General features: G+C 42.5%; 1 protein-coding gene across 1 annotated transcript in view; it reads right to left on the reverse strand.

Moving 5' to 3' along the window:
* LOC142291505 (mannosyl-oligosaccharide 1,2-alpha-mannosidase IA-like) overlaps positions 1-13,875 on the reverse strand; it is a 259,237-nt gene that overhangs the window by 148,822 nt on the left and 96,540 nt on the right. Inside the window, exon 3 of the mRNA XM_075336074.1 lies at positions 3,928-4,024. Within this exon, the coding sequence (XP_075192189.1) occupies positions 3,928-4,024 (97 nt within the window). The remainder of the gene's footprint in view (positions 1-3,927; positions 4,025-13,875) is intronic.

Consider the following 13,875-nt stretch of genomic DNA (forward strand, 5'->3'; position numbering starts at 1 on the left):
TATGTATATATATATATAGATAGATAGATAGATAGATAAATCTAGACCTTTACATAAGAAAATCAGGGTTTCAACCATGATAATGATAAAATAAAGATATTATTTAGCAGAGCAGAGTATAAAGTTTAAAATAACATGATTGTAAAATCCAGGACTGTTATCACAAACTTTATCAAAAACTTTGTATATTTTGTAATCTGTACCATTTTTTTTTTTTGCTTTCTACGTCTGCTTCTTACACTAGAATTAGTGAACATTAGAATGAATTGATGCTTTAAGCCAACTCCAACTTTTGCATTCCAATCACTTCCTAAAATTGGCCTGAAATTCAGAATATGCACTTCTTGAATAATACCCACAATGGTATATTTAGGGCCCATGAATACCCACAATTGTATATTTGGTGCCTATCACAAATATACAGTGGGTGCTACCAGTTTGGAACACTTTAGGATTCTACAAACTTAAACAAAAGTGTATATATAATTCCTCTTCCAGTCTAGTGCACACCCAGTAAGTGATAACATGGAAGAAAAACTGTTCACTTCTCCGTTTGGATGCTTTCTTGTACTTTGATATCTATGTAGGATGTGTCTCAATTTCATTGACTTTTGTTTTAATCATTTTTATTAGATTTTCTATTTTAGGAAATCTAATAGGAAAAATTGTATACGGATAAGCTGGGAATAGGGGGTATAGGGAAAGGAAGTTTCAGTGACTTTTGAAATTTAGGGTACACCAAAATAATTCCCCCCTCCAACATGTAAAAAGCACAGGTGCTCGGGAACCCAAATACTTGAAGTTTACACTGGAAACCCAGGGTTAGCGGTAAAGGAACCAAAATGATAGTTTTGTACCTTTAAATATTTTGGCACTAAAGGGTAAAAAATGACTATGAGCTATCCAGATTCTAGACCTTCCTATACTCACTATAACAACTCCCACTCATTCTGGACACCTGTGAGTGCCAATACTTGCGGTAACTACAGGAATTTGTGCCTGGACGGATGTTTTTCATATACAATATATGACCTCACCTTTTCTCTTCTGGAGAAATAAAAGCATTACATTTAGCAAAAAGATACAGGCATAACTATTTCTGTATCTCGGCTGTAACCAATGCTGAAGTCATGCTTGGCTGATGTAATCTTTCCGGTCTTCTTGTTGAATCTTGACAGTCTTTGAGCAGTGTATCATTTGCACTTTCAGCACACTGAATATATTACAACAGGGAGCAATTGGAAAGTTTTTATCAAATAAAGAGTTTGATTTAACTTGAACTACATAGGTAAGCGCTAATAAGCTGCACTGCTATTATTTTTTTCTCAATATGCTGAAGATGGCATAATGCGAGGTGGACTTTTCTGGCCTGAAAGTATTTATACATTTATTAATCAATGTAAGTTTATCTTTATAAACTTATCTATCAAGCTAGATATTTCTCAGTATGTCTATTAGTTGACATTCATGGTCTGGTTGTCATGGCTGTTTATACCATAAGTAGAAGAGTTAACAACATTGTATTAGTGTTAAATATTTTAATATATACACTGACGAACAAAAGAGTAACAATGTTTTGAACTTTTGATTTTCAGTCTCCATATCTCACCATCCACTACAGCAGGCTGCACAATATTTTTTGATAGAAGGGTCACATTGTCATACTGAACCAATCTAAAGTTCTGCAAACAACTTTAAAGGGGTATTTACATGAATACATTTGTAGAGCCAAGTTTTGAGTATTTGAGAAGGATTTTGAGAGTTTCTGCGCCCAAAAAAAATCGATGTGGTCAATATCTAACACCTTTGACTGTGAAACAACGCTACATCATCGGGCTTCCTCCACTGAACTTGACAAGTCCTTCAATTTCTCGAATTGTTTGTCCCCTTTTCCCTTGTTTCTTCCACACTCATTTGCACCCATCAGAGCCTAGTCTTTTGACTTTGTCTCATCGCGGCAAATTACCCATTTCCAATTTTCTACTGTGAACTTTTCGTACATTTTTGCAAACTCGAGCAGAAGCTTCTTATGATGATATTGAAGTCGAGGCTTCTTATTTTTCGGGTCACCATTCCAGACTTGTTTAATTTGCATTCCACAGTGCTCATATAGGAGTATGTGACAAGGCACCTGCACTGCCGTGTTTGTCGCAACAGAACTGATAGATCTTGTGAGGAGCCTGATATATTGCCTCGAAATCCAAATCCACCTCTTGGCTTTAGAATGGATGGATGGACTATTTTATATTGTTTCAACTGTCATGGCACTGATATGATGCAGTTTGGCAATTTTCTTGTCCGAGAGACCGCTATTGATGAGCTGGATGATGATGTTTCTCTTTTCTTGGGAAATCTTCTTCATGGCTGCTCCTCGATTCCAACAAGTGACCTTTCGCTTGGGAATCAATCTGATAACACACTGAGCTATTAGGGAGTGTGAGAGCAGATTGAATTTGTAGTGTGACACCTCTGACTCTATCAGGGTGTCACAGGGAACTGCACCCCTGTATCTCATGGTGAAGAACCCACCCTCCATAGTTATGGGATCCTAACTACTGGTATTACTTCCATCAGCACTCAAATCCTAACCATACCTCACACCACACCCTGTCAGGCACACCAGTGGGTGGTCTAGCTGGAATAAGGCCACCCACCTAGGGGTCAGGCAGACTGGTGGGGAGAAGGAAGTCAGTTTTGAGAGTAGCCCTCAAAGAGTGAGGAGCTGGGGGAGTTGGAGCTCCCTGTGTGACTTTAGTTGGGTCACAGACGGTGGTCTGAGACCAGAGGAGTCGGCGACCCGGTCGCAAGGTATTGGAGGAGGTGTAACGGACTTAGTTTTGTAGAACGGTCGGCACTAGAAGTCCAGTAACCGGACCTGTACCGAGCACGGCGGGGTACAGGACCCTAGATCAGGGAGTAGCTTCACGCAACCTGATAATTCACCTGCGGAGTATAATCTCTTTATGAACTTTCCCCAAGAGCTCAGAGATCGAAGGCATCAACATAACGAGGGGGATAAGGCCTTCCAGCTTATGCAGCCCACTGAAATCCCAAGTGTCAGCCATTGAGAGCACAGCTCCATTATATCAATATAGGGAGCGGGACCCTGACAGCTTCCGGCCTAACGGTCACTCAGGAACATCTACACAATTGTGTATAGAGGAAGGCTCCAGACCACTAAGCAATACCAGCGGGGACGGACACCCTGACGAGCTCCCCAGAGTGGCAGCGGCACTCAGAGACTTGGTTTACTTCTGTGTCAGAGTCTGCTTAATGATTGCACCAACATTTTCACAGCCTGAGTGAGTATACTTGCCTCCCCGGGTCCTGCCTGCCCGCATAGCCTGCACAACACTATCCGCCACTTATCTCCAGAGTCCCGGAGCCTCCCCTACCCGTGGAAGGATCACCATCTGGCTGCGCCACTCCATCTTTCACGGTTACTCCCATCGCTAGCGCGGTACTCCCTTACCGCACACCACGGGTGGTGTCACGAACTTTCCCCTGTAAATATCTTCCCCTTTTTTTTAATTGAGCGGCCGCGGAGCCCCGAGTCCGGGGACCCTCGAGCCACAGCAAATCCCGGATCCGAACAGTTCAACTGCTGCAGGGGCGGCACAGTAGCATAAAGATAGAAAAAATATTTTTACACCACCAGGAGCAAAACAGTAACAATGCAGTGAGATAACAAGAATCTGCACTAATCATATGCTAAATAGTTGCAAGCCGTATGTATGAAATACCAAGATGATTGTCTATAGGATGAAGGTAGCCTCACATTCGAAGCTGTAGTCGATGGTTAGATATGGTGCCTGAAAGTCAAAAGTTCAAAACATTGTTACCCTTTTACTCTTCGGTATATTATAGTATTACTTGGAAATAATCTAAAGGTTACATGTAAGATGTTTTTAATGACAAAAACCTTACCAAATAGGCTTCCAAAATGTCCATCTCTAGTTACTGGACGCAGCTCATTTTCTCCCCAAGCATATCTCTTATAGCTGTCCCATGCAAATTTCATCATCTGTTTAAAAACAAACATAATGACACATTATACAAACGAGAAACATAAACATAATAAATTGTTTGACATTTACAGAATACAGTTGAAAGAAAATCATGTAGTTACTTAGAAAATGTAAACGTTTATCACAGGAGGGGATGTGGTCAGACTACCAGGCACGAGACAATATTGTCTGAGCAATGAAAATGTCCTGGTGCTAAAACAATCATTAGCAGTAAGCAAAGGCACACACCCTGATAAGAGACACATCACCGAAATCTGTGTTTTAATCCCTACAGTATGCGGTCTTCATATTTCATATTAAAACCTGCTGACAGGTTCCCATTAACTGAGAATCTCACAGTTTTGATAAGAGATGATTGAATTGATTTGATATAAATCATATTTGAGTAGAATTTTATGAAGTCCACAGGTTCTGTCAAATTCAAGTAATTTCCAATTTGATTTGTGCAAATCAGCCTTTTTACACATTGCAGAAGATTGCATCAGTCACAGAAGGCTGACATGACCTTAGGCATGACCGCGCAGGCTTCACCATAATACCTTGCAGCTATCACATCACATGGTATAGCGGAGACAAACAGTTAACTATCATAGCCTTAGCCTATGTAAAAGCATAAGCTGGCAATGCAGCAGCAATTATAGGGTGATTTTTAGGGGGTTGTCCTGTACTTTTATAATGATGGCTGATCCAAGTGCAGGCGGTGGCTGAATGTGATCAATTGCGGAGATGCACAGCTCTATTAAATTTATAATTTCTGTGACCAGGTAATACACATCTGCCCCTATTGAAATTAAAATTTCTCCTTGAGGAGAACCAAGCTTTTATGTGTTTTTTCTTCATTCTTAATTAACCAGAAAGCAGAAGCAAGACAGCACAATATGTTTTATAGAGAAAAAAAAATGAAATCAGTTTCAAACAATGTGTCACAAGCGACTGTACTGTTTTTGCATTTCTTGTACTATAGATTTTGTGAAGGGGTAATATTTTTTTTTAGCAATATAGAAAGGAACATTCCCCAAAATCTAGACATTCGACTGTTCATCTGTCTACCTCACATAGTGTTTTGCAAACTATTCTTTTCTGCATATCTGCTTTACTAGATTATTTTGACATCCTCATACACTACACTACTGCAGCAGCCTGGCGAGGATGCTAGCACTTTGTGTACCTACCTAACATTTCATATTATGCCAATTTTGGAAAGAGGGTTGAATTTTGTTGATACAATTTGACAACTGTACACACCCCACCTATACTGTGGCCTGCTGCCACATTTGACAAGGATTGCATAATTGGGGTTGAAAACATTGTCAGATGTTATTTATAGTGCTGTACAAAATGTATAGTAAAGGGAAAAGTCACAATGGCAATGGATGAGGCAGCAAAAAAAAAAAAACAAAAACCTATAACATGGCAAAAAATGTGGGAGCTGCTAGCAGTTGCAAGAGCACCACCGCCACTGGCGCCAGCTGTCCAGGCACTAGTGCTACCAAACACAGACTGCAATTAAGGTAAGTATAGATAAATAACACAACAGACATAAGTGTGTCAGAAATAGTAGCAAAATCTAGACATACACACGTGGTCAAAATTGTTGGTACCCCTCATTTAATTACAGAAAAACCCACAATGGTCACAGAAATAACTTGAATCTGACAAAAGTAATAATAAAAAAAATCTATGAAAATGAATAAATGAAAGTCAGGCATTGCTTTTCAACCACAGAGTTTTTAAAAAAATAAAACTCATGAAATGGCCCTGGACAGAAATGATGGTACCCCTGAAAATAATGTGAAAAAGGAGACGTGTCCACTAATTAGCATCACAGGTGTCTACAATCTTTCAATCAGTCAGTGGGTCTGTATATAGGGCTACAGATACTCACTGTGCTATTTGGTGACATGTTGTGTACCACGCTCAACATGGACCAGAGGAAGTGCAGGAAAGAGTTCTCTCAGGAGATTAGAAAGAAAATTATCGACAAGCATGTGATAAGACCATCTCCAAGCAGCTTGATATTCCTGAGACTACAGTTGCACATATTATTCAGAAATTTAAGATCCATGGGACTGTAGCCCTGGACATGGCCGCAGGAGGAAAATTGATGACAAATCAAAGAGATGGCTAATACGAATGGTAACAAAAAAGCCCAGAAAAACTTCTAAGGAGATTAAAGGTGCACTTGAAGCTGTCACACTGTACTAAGGGAGACGCTGAAACTACAAGCAGTATACCTTCACAGTGCAGTTAGCAGGCAAACCACCAGAGAGCAGTAGAGTAGTCAGTAACTCAAGTCAGCAGCAGAAAATCTCGTCAATAGCACAGGGATAATCAAATCATGGTCAGGTGATAGCCGAGGTTCGGAAGCTAGGAAGTCAATATGCAACAGAGGGGAGAGATGGAGCCGAAGGAACGAGGATACAGGTCAGATGCTGGGAAGTCCAAGTAAAAACAAGGAAGGAGGACAAGCAGGTCGGGACCGGGATAAGACAGACAGGGAAGAGTGCACAGTAGACAGGAGCGAGTAGTCAGGGACCGGGAGAGACAGACGAACGGAGGAGAGTACGGGTCAGAACAAATTAGCTGGGAGGCAGGACAGGTCAGGTAACTCACCAGAGCCAGTAGCACACGCTGCAGAGCATAAACTATCACTAGGACTGAATCGGAGATGCAGCACCAGGATATAGTGTCCCAGAAACCGCAGTGAGGCAGGGAGGAGTTAACCCCTGACATGATTAGGCCAGAACAGGGTGAAATAATCAAACCACAGTGGCCGATACAGACCTAGATCATGACACAAGCTCAAGGAACATCAGTTTCAGATTGCAGCATCTGTCATTGTTTGAGCCAAAGTGGAATTCATGGGAGACGACCAAGGAGGACACCATTGTTGAAAAAAAATCCTAAAAAAAAGCCAGACTGGAATTTGTCAAACTACATGTTGACAAGCTACAAAGCTTCTTGAGGAATGTCATATGGACAGATGAAACAAAAGTGGAACTTTTTGACAAGGCACATCAGGTCTATGTTTACAGATGGAAAAACGAAGCATATCAAGAAAAGAACACTGTCAATACCGTGAAACATGGAGGAGGCTCAATAATGTTCTGGGGCTGCTTTGCTGCATCTGGCATAGGGTGTCATGAATCTGTGCAGGGTACAAAGAAATCCCAAGACTGTCAAGGGATCTAGAGAGAAATGTGCTGCCCAGTGTCAGAAAGCTTGGTCTCAGTCGCAGAAATTTGCTCTTGAGGAGTGGCCAAAATACCTGTCAAGAGGTGCAGAAGTCTCATTGACCGTTATAGGAATTGTTTGATTGCAGTGATTGCCTCAAAAGGTTGTGCAACAAAATATTAAGTTAAAGAGGGAACCATCATTTCTGTTGAGGCCTATTTCATGAGTTTTATTTTTATTTTAAATTCTGTGGAAGTAGAAAAGCAGCAATGTCTGACTTTCATTTGTTCATATTGATAGATTTTTTATTTATTACTTTTGTCAGATTCAAGTTATTTCTGTGACCATTGGTTTTTTTTCTTTCATTAAACGAGGGGTACCAACAATTTTGACCACGTGTGTTAAAAAGGCAGGTGCCTAAATGTGAACACAATTACCAGTCCAGAGAGCCACACGTGAAGGCTGGGTCCCGCCGCACCCATCACACATTTCACATGAAATACTTTGTTTGCTTCGGCTGCGTCAAAAACCCGGCCCCCACGTGTAGCTCTCTGGACTGGTAATTGTGTTCACATTTAGGCACTTGCCTTTTTTATATCTATATTTTGCTGCTATTTCTGACACACTTGTTGTCTGTTATGTTATTTATCTATACTTACCTTTTTGGATCTTTATGGTGATATTTATGGGGATACACTGATTTATTCATATATTTAAATACTTATATTGGAACACCAATTCTGAGTCTGAACTGAGTGCAAAAACCTAAAAAATACTTTGGCGTAGTGTTGGGGCTCTATTGCATTGATCAATTCAATAGCTAAATTTCTCTTTATTCATATGTTCAATGGCAGTAATGCAGATTCTATTTTCATATTTTCATTCTTACATATAGCTATTGGATTTTTCATGTCAGTATTCACACAGCAGTTTCTGCTATTCCATGTATTCCCATTACATAGTCACTGGTGTGCATACCTTCTCTCCATATAGTGTATATTTTTTAGGTTTTTGCACCCAGTTCAGACTCAGAATTGGTGTTCCAGACGTTATTTCTTAATTTATTTGTAGTCTTTCGTTTGTGAACCCGGCCCCACCACACCTATTGCCAGTCCACATTATACGCATATATAGCCTAGGTCTCAGCTTCCCAACACGGTAAGTTTTTTAACTGCATGAGAGGACACACACAAGCTAGGGACCCCAACGTAGAGAAATACTTTGGCGTAGTGTTAGGGTTCTGTTGCATTGATCAATTCAATAGATAAATTTCTCTTTATTCATATGTTCATGGCAGTAATGCAGATTCCATTTTTCATATTTTCACTCTTACATATAGCTATTGGATTTTTCATGTCCGTATTCACACAGCAGTTTCTGCTTTTCATATATTCCCCTTACATAGTCACTGGTGTGCATACCTTCTCTCCATATAGACGTTGTCACACAGGCTGGAGGCGCGTCTGACTGCAACCAATCACAGATGCCAATGGGTAGGGAAAACAATGCATATAGATGAGCCTAATGAGCGGCCCAGGAAGTCATGGAGAGGCCGCAGGAGCAGTGTACAGCCGCAACGGAGCCTTAGTAAGTTTGAAGCACTCACTTCATTCTTATTTTCTTGAGTTTTCCTTTAATTTTTTTAATTTCTTGAGTGCCAGATCTGGATCAAACACCCCGCACCCAGGTACCTTTGAAATTACGGGGATACAGACTTTTAACAGTCCGGGACCTCCCATAACTACTTGAGATGAATACATGCCATGCCAATACTATGGCTGTTCTTCCATTAGGCTTTTGTATGTCATGTACACCTAGCTAGCATTTCTTACTCAGTCTTCTTTGTCAAGGATTGAATAACTGTGGTTCAAAATGTTCAGAACCATTAATTATACTTGTGTACAAAATATATGCTAAAAGAAAAAAATGGCAATAGCAAAGAGCTAGCTGTCTAGGCAATAGTTCTACCAAACACAGGTTACAATTTGCTTCCTTTGCCTCCAGCAAGCCTATTAGTGGGGAGAAAGCAGAATGTTTCAGAAGGAAATTCTAGGTAAGTATACAAGACTCAGCGTTGTGACAGAATATACTTTTTACTATTGATAAAACTTAATTTTTATTAATATGCATTAAAAAAAAATTTTTCACCAAAAACAAAAAAGCAGTAAAAATTTTTTCATAGTCTAAGGTTACCATGGTATCGTTTTTTATGTAAATCAATTTAATTGAGGTATTCAAGAGATAGGAAATGTACGACCCTCTCCGTCAAATGTCTCGAGCCATCAGTACATAAGAAGGGTAAGAGGAGGTTTAGTTAATCTTTCCTTATTCTTACCCTATCATGGTATATTCCTGCCTACCAATGGAGCACATCCTTAGTTAAACGATGCCCCCATTCCTCGGCGGCTTTCCCTTTTCCTTTTCCTATCTCCCCTTTTCAATTGTATTTGAAAGGCCTCTCAAAAAAACTTAACCAATATCACCTAATGTATCTAGACACCCAGATTTAGATGTACCTATAAGGAAAAACAGCAGCATAAACAGGAGTATTTATATCTCCAGGATGTATTAATAATTGCTGAAAAATTCACTAAATTATCCCTCAATCCTCTTTCTCCTGCCTAGCAATTGAGTTCATCCTTATTTTTTCGATGCCCCCATTCCTCGGCGGCTTCCCCTAATAAGCCCTAAATTCCCTATTCACAATCACAGGGTATCAGTCACAAGGACCTTTTTATTAGATAAGAGCAATAGGGTTTAGCAATAGATTAACACTTATCTGTCATTCCTTGTTATGGGGTGCCTAGATACATCCGATAATCAAAAAAATTCTCAAGATCTCAACTCGACGCGTTTCACTCCATTTTAATGGTGGACGGAGTTCATCAGGAGATTTTTTTCATACCATTCTGATCCCTGGAGGCTACAACATCTAAGGAGGCTACTGTGCCAAGATGAAAAAAGAAAAAAATCTCCTGATGAACTCCGTCCACCATTAAAATGGAGTGAAACGCGTTGAGATGAGATCTTGAGAATTTTTTTGAGAGAGAGATAGGAAAAGAAAAAAAGGGAAAGCCGCTGAGGAATGGGGACATTGTTTAACTAAGGATGTGCTGCATTGCTAGGTAGGAATATACCATGATAGGGTAAGAATAAGGAAAGATTAACTAAAGCCTCCTCTTACCTTTATTATGTGCTGATGGCTCGAGACATTTGACGGAGAGGGTCGTACATTTCCTATCTCTTGAATATCTCAATTAAATTGATTTACATAAAAACCGATACCACGGTAACCTTACACTCTGAAAAAATTACATTAATTACATTCTGACAGATAAGTGTACACTTCAGAATTCATCCGGCTACTCTTGTCTGCTGTTATGTCATCAATAAACACAAGTGACCCAGTGCCATTGAAAGCCATGCATGCCCATGCCATCACATTGCCTCCACCATGTTTTACAGAGGATGTGGTGGGCCTTGGATCATGTGCCGTTCCCTTTCTTCTCGAAACTTTTTTCTTCCCATCATTCTGGTACAGGTTGATCTTTGTCTCATCTGTCCATAGAATACTTTTCCAGAACTGAGCTGGCTTCATGAGGTGTTTTTCAGCAAATTTAACTCTGGCCTGTCTATTTTTGGAATTGATGAATGGTTTGCATCTAGATGTGAACCCTTTGTATTTACTTTCATGGAGTCTTCTCTTTACTGTTGACTTAGAGACAGATACACCTACTTCACTGAGAGTGTTCTGGACTTCAGTTGATGTTGTGAACGGGTTCTTCTTCACCAAAGAAAGTATGCGGCGATCATCCACCACTGTTGTCATCCGTGGACGCCCAGGCCTTTTTGAGTTCCCAAGCTCACCAGTCAATTCCTTTTTTCTCAGAATGTACCCGACTGTTGATTTTGCTACTCCAAGCATGTCTGCTATCTCTCTGATGGATTTTTTCTTATTTTTCAGCCTCAGGATGTTCTGCTTCACCTCAATTGAGAGTTCCTTAGACCGCATGTTGTCTGGTCACAGCAACAGCTTCCAAATGCAAAACCACACACCTGTAATCAACCCCAGACCTTTTAACTACTTCATTGATTACAGGTTAACGAGGGAGACGCCTTCAGAGTTAATTGCAGCCCTTAGAGTCCCTTGTCCAATTACTTTTGGTCCCTTGAAAAAGAGGAGGCTATGCATTACAGAGCTATGATTCCTAAACCCTTTCTCCGATTTGGATGTGAAAACTCTCATATTGCAGCTGGGAGTGTGCACTTTCAGCCCATATTATATATATAATTGTATTTCTGAACATGTTTTTGTAAACAGCTAAAATAACAAAACTTGTGTCACTGTCCAAATATTTCTGGACCTAACTGTATTTGCTAAAAGTATAACAAGCCTGGCTATTACTGTAGGCAATGCCCGTTAAACGAGCAACCCCTGAGGCCAAGGGCCAATTCTCAGGAGTAGACCCTCATGGCCCGACTGATTGGTGAGACCGGTACGTTGGAGGTCGCCCCATCATCTCCCTGGCAGTGGATGGCGTCCCGACCATGGCCCTGTTGGACACCGGATCGCAGGTAACGACTATGCTTTATTCATTATACCAGCGATATTGTGCCGATAGTGAACTTGCTCCTCCCGATGATAGCATGACCATTATTGAGGCCAATGGGCTCCCTATGACCCTGGTGGGATTCAAAGAGGTGACCATGACTGTGGGACGGACCCAGCTGAAACGCCAAGGGATGATTGCGGTGCTGAATGAGCCCAGTGACTGTAACCCGAAAGTGGTCCTAGGGACCAACGTGATTGAGCACTGTATGGGAGAAGTGTTGAGCCTGTTGCAGCAGCTGTCCGCCACTGCAGGAGGGGGTCGGCAGAGGGCACTACAGCGTGAGATCTGGGCCCTCCTGCAGCGGCAGCAAGTGAACCTGACGGGTGGAGAGATTGGTGGAGTGCGGGTGATGGACGCAGCCCCTTTAGTGGTCCCGCCAAGGAGCTAGATGATGATTTGTTGCAGGGCAGCAGTAGGCCCCCAGGGACAAGATTACCTGGCGTTGGTGGAACCCTCACCTTCAGAGCACTGGCCCACAGTAATGGCAGCCAGGGGGGGTGACTGACGTCAAGAAGGGGAGAGTGCCTGTGAGAGTGCTGAATTGCGAGGAGGAAGAGGTTAGGCTCCCCCGCTATGCCACCATAGCTGAGCTGTTCGCCATAGACGCCCACTCCATCCATGAAACCACCCCAACTACCCTTGCGCCCAACATGAGCAGTGACACCTCATCCATGCAGGTAAAGGAGTGGTGCCGGGAGTTACATGTCGGCACTGAGTCTACCCCACTACACCACAAAGACGAGGTATACAGGGTGGTACAGAAATATGGGCCGATTTTCAGCAAGCACCCGCTAGACTTCGGGAGGATTAAGGGGGTCCAACATCATATCCCCACAGGCACAAATCCACCCATTAAAGAAAGGTATAGACCGATCCCACCAGCCCACCAAAGACATGTTGAGGAACATGAAGGAGGCAGGGGTCATCCGGGATAGTTATAGTCCCTGGGCAGCTCCATTGGTGCTGGTAAAGAAGAAGGATGGCACCATGAGAATGTGTGTGGATTACCGGAAGATCAATCAGATAACGCATAAAGATGCCTATCCTCTCCCCCGCATTGAAGAGTCGCTGGCTGCACTAAAAACTGCTAATTATTTCTCTACCCTTGACCTTACCAGTGGATACTGTCAGGTGGCGGTTGCACCAGAGGATCGTGAGAAGACCGCGTTTGCTACTCCTATGGGACTCTGCGAGTTCAACAGTATGCCGTTCGGGCTGTGCAATACCCCCGGGACCTTCCAACGGCTCATGGAGTGTTGCTTGGGGCATCTCAACTTCGAGACCGTGCTGTTATATTTGGATGACGTGATCGTGTATTCTAAGATGTACAAGACCCATCTGGAGCACCTGTCAGAAGTGTTTGAGGCCCTCTCCAAGTACGGGATGAAGCTGAAGCCCTCCAAATGCCACCTGCTGAAGCCCAAGGTGCAGTACCTCGGACACGTAGTGAGCGCAGAAGGTGTAGCCCCAGATCCTGAGAAGGTTGCTGCTATCCAGAGCTGGCCACGACCAACCACGGTGAGGGAGATGAGGCAGTTCCTGGGCCTGGTGGGCTACTACCGACGTTTCATCAAGGGGTACACGAAGATGGCCGCGCCTATGCAAGACCTCCTCGTGGGACAGACGAAGAACGGGAGAGACCCTGGGCCCCTGTTTGTCTAGGGTGAGAAGCACGAAGAGTCTTTTCACCAGATCATGTCAGCCATGACAGGGGAAGAAATCTTGGCCTACCCAGATTACGGCCTCCCGTTCGTCCTCTACACCGACGCCAGCAATGTGGGCCTGGGTGCAGTCCTGTCCCAGGTACAGGACGGGAAGGAGAAAGTGATTGCATGCGCAGGCCGGAGTTTTCTGCTGGAAAGGAACCCCGAAAATTACAGCTCCTTCAAACTTGAGTTCTTAGCCCTTGTGTGGGCAATAACTGAAAGGTTCAAGCACTACCTCACGGCGGCGAAGTTTACTGCCTACACGGACAACAATCCGTTGACACATCTGGATACAGCTAAGCTGGGTGCCCTAGAGCAGCGGTGGATGGCTCGACTGTCCAACTACGATTTCAC

The sequence above is a fragment of the Anomaloglossus baeobatrachus genome, chromosome 2 (genome assembly GCF_048569485.1).
Source record: "Anomaloglossus baeobatrachus isolate aAnoBae1 chromosome 2, aAnoBae1.hap1, whole genome shotgun sequence".
In the NCBI taxonomy this organism is placed as follows: domain Eukaryota; kingdom Metazoa; phylum Chordata; class Amphibia; order Anura; family Aromobatidae; genus Anomaloglossus; species Anomaloglossus baeobatrachus.